Source organism: Phaseolus vulgaris, unplaced genomic scaffold (genome assembly GCF_000499845.2).
Source record: "Phaseolus vulgaris cultivar G19833 unplaced genomic scaffold, P. vulgaris v2.0 scaffold_14, whole genome shotgun sequence".
Lineage (NCBI taxonomy): Eukaryota > Viridiplantae > Streptophyta > Magnoliopsida > Fabales > Fabaceae > Phaseolus > Phaseolus vulgaris.
Genome location: NW_027174083.1, coordinates 646412 through 663940, shown reverse-complemented (window position 1 = coordinate 663940; position 17529 = coordinate 646412). Strand labels below are relative to the sequence as shown.

General features: G+C 35.2%; 1 protein-coding gene across 2 annotated transcripts; it reads right to left on the bottom strand.

The window, feature by feature from the left end:
* Positions 1 to 1137: 1137 nt before the first annotated feature.
* LOC137816946 (uncharacterized) lies at positions 1138 to 16230 on the bottom strand. Of its 2 annotated transcripts, none has more exons than XR_011081904.1 (13): positions 15599 to 16210; positions 14681 to 14739; positions 13950 to 14221; positions 13794 to 13868; positions 13651 to 13709; positions 13383 to 13518; positions 12783 to 12879; positions 12603 to 12669; positions 4782 to 4880; positions 4092 to 4181; positions 3083 to 3237; positions 1881 to 2231; positions 1138 to 1769 (listed from the first exon to the last, which is right to left on the bottom strand). XR_011081904.1 is itself a non-coding variant. In XM_068620133.1 (13 exons), the coding sequence occupies exons 3-13, from the start codon at positions 14200 to 14202 to the stop codon at positions 1625 to 1627; spliced, it is 1278 nt and encodes a 425-aa protein (XP_068476234.1). In that variant the 5' UTR covers positions 14203 to 14221; positions 14681 to 14739; positions 15599 to 16230; the 3' UTR covers positions 1138 to 1624. The 2 variants fall into 2 exon arrangements, 1 of the variants encoding a protein (XP_068476234.1); XM_068620133.1 differs by having other exon boundaries at positions 1881 to 1982; positions 15599 to 16230.
* Positions 16231 to 17529: the final 1299 nt, after the last annotated feature.

The following is a 17529-nucleotide window of genomic DNA, read 5'->3' as shown; positions in this document are numbered from 1 at the left end:
TGTAAGAGGCGGGGGCAACTTGGTTATTTCCCCAATATGGGGTGCTGGTTCAAAAATGGCGGTGCAGGAAGTAAAATCCTAAAATATTTTATATCTTGTTGACACAACTCAGAAGCCTTTAGAGGGCAAATTTTTCCTACACCTTGATATTCTTTTTAGTTCAACCTTACTCTTCTGAGTATATGTTAGGATTTTTCATTTTTTTTTTTTTTCATATATATCATATTATAAAATTTGTAATACGTCTTTACTATGTATTCTAAATTCTAAATTATACAATTTGAAAGGTAATTCTAAATCTAAAAATATTTTTTATGATTGTATAATTTAAAATATATTTTAAAATTACATTGTTCAATTTGAAAGGTTTACTTTTGGATTTAGAAATATCTTCTAAATTATATAATCTCAAATACATTATAGGAAGTGTTACGAATTGTACAATATCAAAGTTTATTAGCCAATTTGGAAATACTTTTTAGACTTTGTAATGCAGAATGAACTTTTTTAAAGAAAAAAAAATATTTTGGATTGTAAATTTTGGAAAGATCTGAAAATATCTTTGGAGATGTAAATAGAAAAAATAATATTTTCAGATTGTGAAATCCAGAATTTTTTTTTTTAAATAAAATTAGTTAATTTGGGAGATGTAAATAGAAAAAATAATATTTTCAGACTGAAATCTAGAATGTATTTTTTTTAAAATAAAATTAGTTTCCGCAGAAGTAGTATGGAGGTGCAGGAAGAAACAATCTTTTTAGAGTTACCCACAACCCACTTATCCAAGTCCAATAGCAGATTTTGTAGAATAGATGCAGTAAAATAGTAATATCAATATCCTTCCAGAGATACAGCTGAATGAGCGTTTTGACGGCATATAAAATAGTTCACTTTTCTTAGTGCGATAGTATCCAAGAAATTAACGTTAAGTTTTAGAAATACATGTAACAAGTTCAGCTTTGGAATTGATGCATTTTCTATTTTTCATCATTTCTAATTTTTCAAAATAATACAAATCAAAATAACGCATCTACATGGAGGGCTTGATTGACATGGCACACCAATGTTTGATAAAATGTCGAGTTCATATAGTTAAACTGTCAAGAACAATAATGCTGCTAACATTTATATCAGCTGTTAACACGTCATAAACTCACTTGCATTCATTCAAAATTCTTTGGAATTTTAACACAACCTTAAGGAAACCATATTTTCTGTGCAATGCACAAGTCAATTATACACACAATCACTTGTACAACTTTGTTTGACAAATGAAGGATTTGACTGATTTTATGCAGAAGCAAAACAGTAATGATCATATTATTTGGGGCATTGGCAAGGAAACCCTTTCTTTTCCTAAAGATGCAATTTACATTAAACCCAACTTGAAGCTCTATTTCCACTTGCTGGCCTTCTTTTTTTCAAATATTGTGGATGAGGGAATCAATTTATGAAGAAAAAACGGGGGAAAAGGTAGACACAGTCAGAAATAGTTAAATTTCAACTATTGACAAGCATTGGAAAATCACCCTTCTGAACTTGAAGTTCATTCGCATCCTTTTTCCTGATATAAGATGACATCTGAGATCTGCAAAGTTATATACTTTAATCCATTTTCATTTTGTCATCCATTGAGATGATTGGTGGCACCACTTTGTGCCCCCTTCACATGTTCTGTTCTCCAAGAGGAATCCACCTGAGGAAGTTGATATTCATCTGGTTTCAAAGCCAAGGCAAAATCAGGCAACGTTGGTGCTGTTTCCATGATTCTGTAGTAAACATTGACACAAGACGCATGATTCTATCAGTCATCTACTTCAATTTTCACTAACCAAGAATCATTAACAACTATGAAATTTCATTTATGCACTAAAGTTTACCTCTCATAGGAATACAGATCCCGGTTTATTCGCACCTTGCTTGAAGTATCCTTAGGAATTTTCTCGAAAAGATATTTCATTGTCCCCCAAAGTGGTGGATTTCTGCACCATGACTGTCAGTTAGATGGACCATGATATTACAGCCACAAATGATATTCTGTTTTAAGAGAACTTAAAGAATGAAGGAAAGCTTTTAAAAATAGTGAATGCTCATGCCAGAGTTGAAGTACACAAAAAGACCTCATTTATGAGGCCATTATGCCTTAACTCTGTTGGTCACCGGTCTCTGGACAAATGAAGGGTGTAGAAAACTGTAGTACAGTTTGAGATTCCTAAAGTCCTGCATTATATCTAGAGAGAGGGAATGCATAACTTCATTCAGAAGCCAAACAATTTTAGCTAAGTTCGTTCAAATTAATAATAACTATATCAGAAGGTATGGCTAAAATATTGTAAGGTTCATATGATTTTCAACGTATAATAAGAGATAATACCAAAGTTTTCACTTTTTATCATAATGAGGGCCTTATGTCATTGTACTTGCAGAGGTGAAACAGGGAAACTTATTAAGTTATTAAAGAATCACAAGCATGACAAATTAAGGCGTTTCACAATTTCAGTTAAGACACAGAAACTGCCGTTGGCCTTCATTTATCGTTCTTCCATAAAAATGACAATTTCCTAGGTTTCCGGCGAGAATAGTAAATCGATAAGTAATGAAGTGAGCTTTGTGTTCACACTTATATCTTTTGATTTTTAATCAAATCTGTAGACAATGTGGGATTGGTCATCTTGAATATAAAACTAGATCTTTACGAGTTGTTTGATACTCACAAAATAACAGATGGTTCAATTGGCCTAACAAACCTCGTTTGATAGATTCTAATACCATCTTAGAATATATGTTTAGGCTTAATTCAACTTTACAAAATAAGCTTGTAAGGTATGATTGGTGTTTACTTATATGCTTTGTTTTAGTTATATCACTTGATGATATGGAATTCACAACATACTCATTCCAAAAAATGGGGTAAATATAGTTAAGGATTCCATCACTTTATATATTAGACACATGACTCGTCGTGATTTAAACGTTGACTCAAGGAGGTTCTAAAAACTAGTATAACTCTTTTTTTCTGAAGATAACATAACATAACAACATAAAAACAAATCAGTTTGTTTAAGGGAATATTGTAAATAACCTTGACAATGGGGGTGCCGCATTAAATGCTTCACACAGCTTCTTACTTTCTTTGAAATACTCATCAGCAGCTTGTAAAGCAGCTACAGCCATCCCATGAGATTTCTCCGTGTTTCCCTCATCAAGAATCAATCCATGATAATAATATGCTGCAGCCTACAAATCATTACAATATACATATGAATAACTCACTTTACTAGCTTCTGCCAAAGGCATCTTCTTTACTTGTTCCTAAATTATGAATGATTATGCTAAAATCAAAAGAAAAACCATATATACCAGTAGATGTTCAAAGTCTCACTAAGTAAGCTTAAGAGCATATAATATAAGAATAAATCAAATAGCTTCAGAGTAATATTGTCGGGCGCTCATTTCCTTAACCAACCAAGCTGAAATCCACTATCAAGTCAATGATATTTTTCTTCGAGAGAATGTTGTCCACCCTCCCACTCAAAAACAACTAAATCCATCGTACCCCAGCAGTAGAAGGCTCCTCTCTTTGCGAAGGTATAGGAGAGGGTTATTATACACAACCTTACCTTGCATATGCAAAGGTTGTTTCCTTATTTGAATAAACAATAACAAAAATGCAACTCTCATGTATAAGCTTATTTTCACTTCAAATATCTCAAAAAAATGCAGACCTATACAGAGAAGCTTCAGATTGAAATGAAAATTTTCTTTTGTAAATATGAATTACCAAACATGCACTCAGCCTCTACTTAAAATTAGGTCCAGTCATTAATCAAATGTCCATACAGCCACTTCCAACTAAACTCTGTCCATATGAAACATAAAGATCTAATCCCCTCGACTTCTCAAGTTTTAATATCAACTTTATATTTTTATCTTGTAGACCATTGATTAATTGATGCATTTGACACTTCATCTGCATTTATAAGCAGAAGGCAGCCGGTAACCACAAAATTCCACTCTAGTTGTACTATTATAAAGAAATTCATAATAATTAAATAGGAAGATACAAATAACTGGGGAGAAGAAACACAAACCTTTGCCTCAATATACTTCCATTTCACAAAGAGACGATGTTTTTCACCCCAACCATTTGCTAATGGAAGGTTCATAATATTATCTTGAGCCTGCAAATGAAAAGCGTGAATAAAGTAATGTATGCTGGTTAAATGCACTTGTATTAGCAAACTAATGAATACATATGCATACTCGCATCGAGTATAGAGAATAAAATTAAAGATTGGTCTAAGGGACAAAATGCTATTGTTTCAGAACCAAGAGAAACATGTTGGAGATCCCATTTGGGTATAGAACAAAGAGAATAAAAGATAAATTGAGAATTAACAAATCCTTTTAGAAAGAAACCAGCAAATTTATCAACAGAGCAGAAATCATGCTAAGAGAACATACACAATGCAAAACCAGAAAAGAAATTGTTCCACAGGACACAATGATATTCACTACATTTAAATTGATTAAGATTTGTACAGTTTAAAAAAAACTTGTGTTTGAATTTATATAGAAAAGGTTACACGCTCTAGTACAGCTTCTAGGTTCTAGCATTCTTTACACACCCCACCCTGGAAAAAAATAAAGAGAAATTGATATGAAATGTTAAAAAATAAAGTGCATCAGCAATAAAATAACGGTTCCCGTAATTCCATTAGTTATGTCAATCAATATTTGAAATGCATTGAATATAACACTTGAAAACTTTGCATCCGTACCTGCTGCCAATATTTCACCATCTCACATGCAAGTCTACGCTTCACTGCAAGAGTGGCTTTGGCACTATCAATTGCCATTCCAAGTTGGATATCTACACCCTATTAAAACAGAAAAATAAACAAGTATACCCAAAATAGATCAGATACAGAGGGTGGGAAAGGTATCTAATCTATATATTGAACAGTCCCCCTCTCCACAGTCTTCTATGCAATGTTAATGTTTTAAATGGCATTACATCCCAGGTAGGAGAGTAATATATACTCCACTACGGTTTTGAATCACACAAATTCTTAAATGGAAAAATGCATCTTTAGAGCTAAAACTTTTAATCTAATATGTTAATTTTGACAAAATCCAAAGGAATTTACACAATGAATTCAATCAAATTATAGCAACAATCACAATGATTGTACTCACAAATCACAATGTCCCCCCTTTTTATCCCTAGTTAGCTTTAAATTTCACCCCCAATTTATTAAATTTTCATTCTATAATTTATATATCAATGGAACTAAGAGTGGAGTTGAAATTTGGGGTACATACTAAAATGACAAACAATTGTTTCTCAAGCACTTACCACTAGACTAAAAGCCACAATTTATAGTTACAATGCAATTTTTTCTACTTAAGAATTTAGTAACTCAAAAGTCATAATTTAATTGTAATTTGGTCAACCTGACCCCTCTGTCACGAGACAATTGATGCACCCTACAACAATCTCCCCCTCAACAATTGTTCCGCTAGGAATCGAGCTCTTTGATTGTGACTTGGCTTATCTGACCCGCCACCAGACAATTGATGCAACCCATAACACCTAATAAGTTTACTCCTTCATTTTCACCCTTGCCAATTCATTCTCCTAGATTATGGCAACAAAGGCATGAACTAATATACTGAAAAGTCAAACACATCTTTCTCATATTCAATTACTAGACATGCGAAATTTTTGTATTACTCTTTTATAAGCTTAAAATGACAGAATTTTTGTATGACTAGCCTTACTATGAGAAAATTTATACATCGTAAGCTTTTAGAAGAGGAAATGTCTGAAATCTGCTTGACCAAAAACTTTTGAATGGCCCACCTAATGTGAAAGATTAAACTGAAGAATGGTAACAGATTTTAAGTGGAAAAAGAGTCTATATCAAGCACAAAATTTTTACTTGAATGTCTATTTGAATGGTGCTCACATTGTTGGCAAATCTGCCTTACTCTAAGCAAGAGCAGATTATCTCGGACCCATAACCCCTTTTTCTCTGATTATAATGGCAGTTCTATCTTCATAAAAGAAAGGAATAGAAAAAATATAGGAAGCATAAAACTAGTCTTAGAAGCTTTGGGCATTTAATAGAACAAGGTTGTTTGTCGTTGTATTCTCTTTACATCAAGCATATTGATTCCCATGACATGCCACTAAAAGCATTATTCACTAAAAGAAAAACTCAAGGATTGTAGCATTGTTATTAATTAATGCAGTCTAGCAAACTTAACATTAAATGATGTGACCAATTTTATGATAGATGTCAGCATTATAAAAAATATTAAACATTTATGTATTCTAACCTAATAGCCAAAGCTTTTAGGTCATTTGGTTTAAAATATGATATTTCTTGACGATTCCATATCGACTAGAAATATGACCAAATGATAGTATACAAGTAGATGAAAATCTCACATTGCAAGCCAGTTGTGAGGTTGAGTTAGGCCTAAAACTCACACTTTATGAGATGGTATCAGAATTCATTCTAACAAAGTTTGTTAGGTTTATCATGTCACATTATCGACCACCCATGTTCAGTCTAGTTAATAGGGTGTTTTGTGAGGTTAAGCTAAACCTAAAACCCACACTTCCTAAGAATATTTAAGGCTTATTACACACCCATGATGATGTCCAGAAACTTCAACTTCATATGTCAAGTTTATGATGTCAAGAATGTGTTAATTCCTTACTTAAGCAAGCTTTGGGGGTTAAATCCAGCATAGTCCATTCTTAAGGCCAAGTTAGTTTATGGAGAAGTTTGTGACTAAGTAGTCTAGAGTTTGACCAGATATTCCCATATTCTTCTAAATATAAAGCAAATTTCAGTACAAGGTAGACTAGAGTAAGAGGTTTAAAAAGTACAAAAATATTCATGAGCCTCCTTCAAACATCTTAAGCATTTTAGATAAATGATTTGTGATTTAATATTAGAGCCTATTTGATGTTAGGCTACCATCAAATATCCAATCTTGAAAACTCCATATCCCAAATATCCAACTTTGTGCATAATGAGAATGTATTTGTTATATTCTAAAGTTTTAGGATTTAATTAGTTAGGATTTTATTAGAATTTAATCATTTATTTAATTAGTTAGGATTTTATTAGGATTTTATCAGGATTTTATTAGGATTTTATCAGGATTTTATTAGGATTTTATCAGGATTTTATCAGGATTTTATTAGGATTTTATCATCTTTAGTACTCTATAAATAGAGTATTGAACTATTTTTTGATACATGAATAATATATGCAGTTTGTTTCCTTTTCTCAATTCTCTATCATTGTTCTTGTTCTTGGTATAATCGGAAGCCACCTAAAGGTTCCCTTTGTCCAAAGCCTAATCGTTCTTCGAAATCTCTTACGAGAGGACCTAGACGCTTCTACACACGATCGTTCATATCAATTGGTATCAGCTAGGACCTTCCAGTACTTTCAATGGCAGATTCAACACGCTTCGCTCAAGCTACTAAAGAGATGGAAGATCGACTCTCCCAAAGGATGGATAATAGGTTTATGGAACTCGCGACTACGTTGAAGGAAACCTTGACTCTTTCTATGAAAGACACCATTCAGGATTTACTTACTCAATCTCGAGGTGAACGCTCCCCTGGACCCTCACATGACACGCGCAGACCTCGCATGGGGTCTTCTTATGTTTGTGGCACACGGTTGGCACACATCGACTTTCCCCGATTCAATGGCGAAAATGTTAACCAGTGGATTTACCAATGCGAAAATTATTTTCTCATTGACAAGACTCCAGAGGAATTCAAGGTACAGTTGGCACTTGTGCATCTAGAAGGCAAGGCCTTGCAATGGCATACTGCACTTATGAACTCTGATTTAGATATGGATGCACCTTCATGGCCAGGATTCACCAAAAGTCTAAAAGATCGGTTTAGTGCAATTGGCGATGATCCCATGGTTGCGTTGATGCGTCTGCGACAAAAGACTTCAGTTGATGCCTATCATGAAGAGTTCGACTCAATCATTACAAGATTGAAGTTAGCTAATGACCATATTCTCAGCTGCTTCCTGGGTGGCTTAAAGCAAGACATCCAAATGATGGTACGCATGTTCCAACCTCCATCTCTACAACATGCATTTACTTTGGCCAGGACGTATGAAGCAGCCAATTCCAGCAAGTCGACGACCAAATTCCACAGGGGAGTCTTAAATCCAGCTCCAGTGCCTCTATCATCGTCAACTCCAATCAATGCGGTCCCCAAACCTAAACCCACACGCCACTTAACGCCAGAGTTCATAGCAGAACGCAGAGCCCAAGGCCTTTTTTATTTTTGTGATGAACCCTACTCAATGGAGCACAGTAGGGTACACAAAAAATTACAGCTTCACGTCATGGAGATGGAGGAAGAAGATGACGCACAGGATAGTCCTCCCAGTGACGCGACTGATTTATTGCAATGGAAGGAACCACAAATCTCAGTTAACGCATTAACAGGAGTGGCTGGGTTCAAAACTATGAGAATAACTGGATATCATCAAAAACGACCTTTACATATTCTTATTGATAGTGGCAACACTCATAATTTCTTAGATACCCAAATGGCTCAAAAATATGGGTGCATAATTGAGACGATTGCCCCTTTGAATGTCGTGGTAGCAGATGGGTCAAAGATCAAGATATCTTCCGTGGTAAAAGATTTTAGTTGGACAATTCAGCACACAACTTTTACTGCTATATGCTACTCCTTCCTTAGGGGTGTTGCGATTTAGTGCTGGGAATTGAGTGGCTCATAACATTGGGCGATATTTTATGGAATTTCGACAAACTCACTATGGAATTCAATGTACAAGGAAGGCGACATGTTCTATGTGGCTCTATGGCCCCCAAGCTTAAACCTGCACACAAGCAACAGTTGAGTAAAGCTTTTATTGACGGTGTGCATTTGTCTATGATGCACGTGGGTGCAAAGGAGGACATGTTGTTGCAGTCCTTGACTACACATGCTGCAGCACAGGAGATTCCAACTGAGATCGCGAATCTCTTACAAGAATTTGCAGATGTCTTTCAGGAACCACAACAATTATCACCCTTTCGACCAGGCCATGATCATCATATTCCATTGATTCAGGGAGTTAATCCTGTCAACAAACGGCCTTACAAGTATGCCACAACCCAAAAAGATATTATTGACCAACTTATACATGAATATTTGCAATCAGGAATTATACAGGAAAGTTGTAGCCCTTACGCCAGCCCCGTGGTTCTGGTGAGCAAAAAAGATGGCTCAGGGAGACTTTGTGTTGATTATAGAGATTTGAATAAGGGCACAGTCAAGAACAAATTTCCCGTTCCTTTAGTTGATGATTTACTGGATGAATTAGCAGGATCTACTATTTTTTCGAAAATTGATTTACGTGCAAGCTATAATCAAGTTCGGATGAATCCCGACGATGTGTGGAAGACAGCTTTTCGAACACACTCGGGACATTATGAGTACCTGGTGATGCCATTTGGACTCACCAACGCCCCAGCTACATTCCAAGGATTAATGAACTCCATTTTTCAGAGGTTTTTAAGGAAATTTTTGTTGGTGTTTTTTTGATGATATTCTAGTCTACAGCAAAAACACAACAGAGCACATACAACATCAAACAGAAGGGTTGCAGATTCTCCGTATCCATTCTCTTTTTGCCAAGAGATCTAAATGCTATTTTGCTGTTTCCGAAGTGGAGTACTTAGGCCATATTATTAATGCACAGGGAGTTTCCACGGACTCCAACAAAGTTGCTGCTATGGTAAGCTGGCCTCTACCACGAACCCTAAAACAATTACGGGGGTTTTTGGGCTTAGCAGGGTATTATCAAAGATTTGTCCGCGGATATGGCATCATTGCTAAACCCTTAACTGATATGCTGAAGAAGGACAATTTCATTTGGTGTGAGAGGGCTGAACAAGCTTTTCACGGCCTTAAGAAGATGATGAGCAGTACTCCAGTTTTAGCACTACCTGATTTCTCAAAAGTCTTTGTTGTGGAGGTAGATGCTTCGGGGCAAGGCGTGGGAGCAGTTTTGATGCAAGACCACCATCCCATAGCTTTTATTAGTAGAATTTTTAACCTTCAACAACAAGCTTATTCAACATACGAAAAGGAGTTGGTGGGAGTAGTCTTTGCTGTGCAAAAATGGCGACATTACCTGTTGAATCGTCATTTTACTATCAAGACGGATCATTACAGCCTTAAATACATCTTAGATCAAAGATGGTCCACTGAGTTTCAACAAAAATGGCTAGTCAAGCTGATGGAATTTGATTTCACCATAGAATATCGCCAAGGAAAAGAAAATGTTGTCGCTGATGCAAAGGTTTAATTACCTTACAACTACGGTCTGAGTTACTACATGATATACAACAATCATGGATTACAGATATTCACTTACAGAAACTCATAACAGAGTTAAAGGCAAATACAAGTTCCCATAAACATTATACATGGGAAAACAATGAACTTAGAAGAAAAAACAGGCTGGTTGTAGGGATAGATGGGATATTGAGAAAGAAGATTTTGTAGTGGCTACATGCCTCAACGGAGGGCGGTCATTCGGGTATGAATGCAACAGTGAAAAGGGTCAAGGTAGTGGTTTATTGGAAAGGCCTAAATAAAGATATCAAACATTTTATCCAAAGATGTTCTGTGTGTCAGCAAAATAAATATGACACCGTTGCTACTCCAGGCCTTCTACAACCTCTACCCATTCCACAGACCAATTGGCAGCACATCACCATGGATTTCATCGAAGGGTTGCCACGTTCAGAAGGTAAACAAGTCATTTTTGTGGTAGTAGACAGGCTAAGCAAAGCTGCCCATTTTATGGCTCTAACTCACCCATATACGGCAAGAAGTGTTGCTCAAGTATTTTTGGACAACGTGTTCAAGTTACATGGATGTCCGGAAACCATTACCAGTGATAGAGATCCGATTTTTGTGAGCCAATTTTGGAAAGAGTTTATGGCAATACAAGGAGTGCAAGTTCAACTGTCCACAAGTTATCATCCCCAAACAGATGGCCAGACAGAGGTGGTGAATAGATGCTTAGAAACTTATTTGAGATGTATGTGTGTTGACTCACCACACAAATGGGTGCAATGGCTCCCTCTTGCAGAATGGTGGTATAATACCACATTCCATACAGCCATAAAAGCCACCCCGTATGAAATTGTGTATGGTCAACCACCTCCTATCCATTTACCGTACTTACCGGGGGAATCCAGCATTGAATTGGTCGATAGAAGCCTTCTCAAGAGAGAACAAATGTTGAAAGTGTGAGCACAAGAGAGAATGAAACAACTAGCAGATAGACATAGATCCGAGAGAGGCTTTGAGATTGGTGACTTGGTTTACGTTAAGTTGCAAGCTTACAGGCAGGTATCCGTAAGCTTCAAACCAAATGCTAAGTTGAGCCCAAAGTATTTTGGGCCCTACAAGGTTTTGGATAAGGTGGGGGAGGTAGCTTATAAGCTAGAACTTCCAGTACATTCTAAGATTCACAATGTCTTCCATGTATCACAACTAAAGAAACATGTCGGCGACATGGTGGTTTCCACTACGCTGCCTTATCAAACTGAAGACCCACTACAACTGAAAGAGCCTGAAGCTATCATTGACCGTATGACTGTTAAGAGAAGAGGAAGGGCAGTCACAAAGGTTTTAGTGAAGTGGAAGCACCAACTTCCTGAAGATGCAACTTGGGAGTTCTACTTTGATTTGAAGAAGAAGTACCCATTGTTCCATTCTTGAGGGCAAGAATGTTGTTATGGGGAGAGCATTGTTATATTCTAAAGTTTTAGGATTTAATTAGTTAGGATTTTATTAGAATTTAATCATTTATTTAATTAGTTAGGATTTTATTAGGATTTTATCAGGATTTTATTAGGATTTTATTAGGATTTTATGAAGATTTTATTAGGATTTTATCAGGATTTTATTAGGATTTTATGAGGATTTTATTAGGATTTTATGAGGATTTTATTAGGATTTTATCAGGATTTTATTAGGATTTTATTAGGATTTTATCATCTTTAGTACTCTATAAATAGAGAATTGAACTATTTTTTGATACATGAATAATATATGCAGTTTGTTTCCTTTTCTCAATTCTCTATCATTGTTCTTGTTCTTGGTATAATCGGAAGCCACCTAAAGGTTCCCTTTGTCCAAAGCCTAATCGTTCTTCGAAATCTCTTACGAGAGGACCTAGACGCTTCTACACACGATCGTTCATATCAGTATTAAGATTCCACACTGTCCCAGAAAATGCCTAAATGAAAAAGGATCTTTTATAATGACTCTTGGCCTTTTGAGCTAGCTGTGGGATTGAGTTAGGCCTGGTCCATTCCCAGTTTTAATAGCAAATATATAAATAAACCCAGGCAAAGCTAATTTCACTAATCATTTGCTTAAAAATGCAACATAACTTTGCAAAAGAATGATGGATAAGAAGTTTGGCTCCATAAATATTTACAACATACAAGAAACATCGGTTATGTGATGGGTTTTCAGTTCATAATTCTCTACGAGGCAAACAGAGTAATACCTGTCCCAATGCTTGCAGACAAAGTGCTCGAAGAACTCCTTCTGCAAGGTCTACAGGTAAACTTCTCCTAAAATCAAATTAACAGTGAGAAGAGTGATAAAAAGAAAATGAAAATGAGAATGGTTGTTTAGGTTACAAAAATAGTTAGGCAGTCAACTGATTGTATTACAGTGTACAAACCTGAGTTCGGCAGGCAACTGTGGAAGAACATGCCTTACAGCACAATCAAGATACCCAGCTGCCTTAAGGAAGATATCGACAGAAGCTCGTCTGCTTTCTGTCAGTAAATAACCAAAAGTTCAAACTTCCAAATAGGAATAGTATAATAAACGCATCTACGAAGCAGTATCATTAGAAACAAGTGAAAAAAATTACAGGAAATTTCATAGTATTCTGTCAATAAGATGATGATATTTCCATTCCAAATTATGATAACTAGACATGAACACAGACAAAGAACTGCAATGAATTATTTACTCATACGCAATGAACAAACAAGACAGAACAAAAAAAGAAAGAGAGAATTATCTTTCTTAAAACTTCAAATAGAAACTGACAAATTAGTAAATACTAGTCATTAAAGACTACATATTCCATGAACCACAAAATCACACACACAAAGCAGAAACAAGTTTAACTGAAAACCACAAGATAGTCTACAGGTGTTTCCAATTGGAATTATTTGTATCAAATGTGTTTTGGTTGTTTGATGTAAAAAAAATATTACCAGGCAAGTTACAAGGAATATATTGACATGTGCCAAAAAATCTTAATACTCACCTTCTGATACTTTTGGCTGATGACCATCAGTGGACATTCTGGGAAGAAGTAATAAATTGGCCTGTGATAATAATAACGTAGCCATCAAGTGCAAAACTGACAACACCTCATACCAGGCATTTGACATGGCTGTTTCCTGGAAAAATGCAGTTGCACCAACAAACAAAAAAAGAAAGTGGAGCAGATAGAAAATTATCAGCATTATTTTGTTTACAAATAAACATTCAAATCAAAGTAGAAAAACATGAATTTAAAAAGTAGGAATTACCTCTGCATCATCCTCCTGATTCACCCAAGCAAATTGTAATTTGTATTGTAAATGGCTTCCTGCACAATAAAGATAAGCAATCAATCAGGACAAATTGTATAGAGAACATTCATCAAGTATGAATGGACTAAAACCTGTTTTACCATTTTCGACTAATCCCAAGAGTACTGGCAAGTAGTCTTCAAGAGCCTGCTGAAGATCAGCCAGTGTTGAACCTCCTGAGGATGAAATTGTGTGATGCATCATTAAATTTGAGCAACTCATTCATTATATAACGATTCATCCTTGCTAGCACTAACCATGTTGGGTGGCACTTTTCCTTTTTGTTCTTGTAATTGTAGGCCCTTCTTGACCAGCCATTACGACTATACGAGTTCTAAGCGCAGACAGGCGTTCCACTATATTCTTGGACAAGTAGTCACCAAGTGACAGGGCAAAATCAACAGGTTTAGGAATTCTTAGACCGGGAACATACACAGAAACCTCCCCAATACTCCCTGGTCTTCTTCTACTTCCACCAGAATCCTTTGGAGTGGACACGAAGCAGCCCATATCCTGAGTACTATACCAGCTGATACAAAGAACACACAGTGAATCACCACCAAAAATCTAGTGTTTCTGTGCACACAACGAGTTGCTATTGTCTCTGACATTAAGATACACAGATACATGGATCACAGTCTCACAAATATATTCTAGAAACAAAGATGACTATTCATCAATCAAAGTTCAAAAAGTTTAGAGAACACTCAAAACTTACAGGTAAACTAACAGTAAAAAGCCATTAACATGAGTAATTAAATGTCAACCAACAAAGAAGTGGTAGTAGGTCACTCACGAGCGGCAATACATTTAAAGTTGTACCAGGGCTCTCCAATATTATTTTTAAATTGGCATATACTTTGTTTGACAGCATTGAGTTTTTTTATTAGGCCATTTTCAGCAGCAGTAATGATTCTCATTTCTTTATTTATTATCCTCATTCCTTACTCGTAATTAAAAATAAGCACCAAGGATTTATCCAACTAACCTTGTCGTTTGCCCTGGCACTTCACTCCTCACTGGTCAGGTCAAAAGTTCTGCTATTCTCTGTGCCAAAAATTCACAGGGAGAAACGTGAGGTTGAGGAAAAAAATATAGACATAAAAGCAACTACATCACAAGAACGGCATGAGACATGACAAGTGTGGTCCGTGCCAATTCTTGATTGGGATGAGAAGGGAAAGGCTTCATAAGATTGCAATAAGCATGCACAGTGAATTGGTTATAGTAAAACTAAAAGGTAACACTCCGCCCGTGCACCCCGTTACACCAACAACACAAACCCAACATATACAACAACCCGCATGAGAACTTCCTCAGGGTAAAAAAAACTTCAAGGAAAAGGTTTCGGCTCACGAAATTGGAGAAGATAGCAGGAAAATAGTTAAAAAATGAGAATCGTGACTTGTGAGTAAAGGGTTTCCAAAGAAATCCAAACAAGCTACAATTGCAGAAACGCAAAGAAACATTTGCATTGTTTTTATCTCTTTCTTGCACTAATTGATGTCCTGTCACAGCTTCACGACACTGTCACTAAAGCCACCGATAAATCAGGAAAACGGTAATGGGAAAAATAAAAGCTCCAGAAATCGAAACTGAAGCTTGAAGTTCGAAACTTTTTTAAACTAACGAGAAAAATGCTCCATTGGATTCATAAAAATCAGACAAAACCTTGGATTTCGGAATTTGTATTAACACCCCACCTCCCCCCAAAAAGAAACTTCGTCCGAATCCATTCCAACACATAAGTTGAACTGATTTTCCATCATGATACAATCCAAAGCAATTCCCGACCCAGAAAAAGCACTTGTTTCAACAAATTCCTCACCTCTATTCATCATTTCCAAGAAAAAAAATCCACCTTTATATATCCTATTGAAAATCACATGCTGCTAATGAGTCTTACCATGAACAGACAGAGTGGCATGAATTGAGCAAAACAGAGTGATGGACCCAATTGCAATCCAATTAAGAATCAAAGGAACCCTAAAAAAGCAGAAAACTTTAGAGGTGCCCAGAAGCAGAAACTAGACTTGAAAAAGAATGTGATCCTTAGCGATTCCTTCAGAGAGACGAACAGAGACAAAGACAGATACAGAGACAGAGACAGAGTCTTCTTCTATGTTTGAGAACAAAATTACAAATATATTTTAATTATTGTGGAACTTTGGGATATTGCTTGTTTTTATTCATTCATAGCAAAAATAAGAATATGATATATGTGTGTCTGTACGACACTGCCTACAACTTTGTAAGTTGTATGCAGCCACAACTATAAAATGGTATTAGCAATAACATTAGAATTAGCATTAGGTGGCTTTATATATTATTCTTAATCTCTCAGATTAATATATTCCTACGGATTGCGTTTAAATGGCGCACATTTTGCAAAACCACATCTTTCTCAACCCTCCTTCATTCTCACTCTCTACTTTCTGCTGTGCCAAGCTGGTTTTACTCCTTCCTTTTCTTCTTCCTTTTTCTATTCCACCTACCTTTTTTTATTAACGTCTTTCTTAAGATTTAAATTCAAGCATCAAAATCAATAAAATAAATACTTATATCATTTTTATAAAATTATAAAATACTTTTATATTTTTAAATTATGTTTGATTTTGTCCTGAGTGAGTGGCAAGTGACAACACTGGCAATTTCTACAGTATACACACAAAGGGATTGCTTGCCGTCTCAGACTTTTTTCTTTTTTTTTCCTTCTAAAAATTAATATTAAATATTAAATAATAGATATAAAAAATTTACAAGTGGGTACTACATAGGAAGATTAGGTCTGCAGAAATTTCAATTGCATGCATGTGTGAGGTCATCACAGAACCAAGAGCAACCATCATCTATTCCCAATAGCCAATTTGTTTATTTGTTTTCACTTTTTATAATCTACCTATTTTCTTCTCAAATATTATTAAGTTGAACAATAAACTTATACTAGTCTATTTATTTTGTACGGATTGTTGATAAAAAAAATTATAAGGTTGAGATTGTTTATTGGTTTAAATGTGTGTTTGCTTTATTGGTGTATTTGTTAAGTGTTAGTACCTTACATCATCATACGAAGAATCTGTTTGTTATAATATTTGTTTTCCCTGTGAAAATTTATTATAGATTAAAATTCGTTAATATTTATTGAACTGTTAATTTAATTTTTGTAGAACGAATTTGCTTAAGCAATTTCATAACGTAATTATTGATAATTATGTTTAATATTTATGAACAAAGTAATAAAATTAACCAGTTTAGTGTTTAAAATAAATTGAAATTTTCAGAGGTTAAATTTTTGTTGACACATATTATGAAAAAATTAAATTAAAAAAATTAACACTTGGCCATCCACATCAATAAATTAAGATGTGTGGGTATTGATAACATTAAAGAAAACACGTGAATCACATCCAAATTGTTAAGACTCAAATTTACTATGCTGAATGCTGAAACTTTAAGCCAGAGCAAGTCCACTTAAATCCTGTTTCAATGTATGTCTATAAATGTTTTTTTTCTCAATTTGTTGGAATTGGAAACACTTTAATGCAATCACAACAATATTGAGTAACACCACATTTCTTAGAAAAAGCAAAGATATATGAATGGTGGAAAATCTCACATTGACTAAAGATAAGATAATAACATAGTATGTAAGTACGTGTAAACCTCACCTCTAATTTTATAAAGTTGAGTTAGGTTTAAAGTGTATTTCTTAATATGGTTTTAGAATTATTTAGAGTATATCCTAACTAGAGTTTGTTGGCCTAATCAGGGACGCTATCAGACCACTCATAGATATATAGTCTCACAGACGAGTTGGCAGATCTCGGCATGAGGGGT

Excerpts from the sequence above, each read along its gene's own strand:
- LOC137816946 (XM_068620133.1), bottom strand. The coding sequence starts at position 14,202 with ATGGGCTGCTTCGTGTCCACTCCAAAGGATTCTGGTGGAAGTAGAAGA. Across the intron at positions 13,710-13,793 it reads CTTGGGATTAGTCGAAAATG|GAAGCCATTTACAATACAAA; the intron begins GTAAAACAGGTT and ends TTTATTGTGCAG. Across the intron at positions 12,880-13,382 it reads TCAGCCAAAAGTATCAGAAG|AAAGCAGACGAGCTTCTGTC; the intron begins GTGAGTATTAAG and ends ATTTACTGACAG.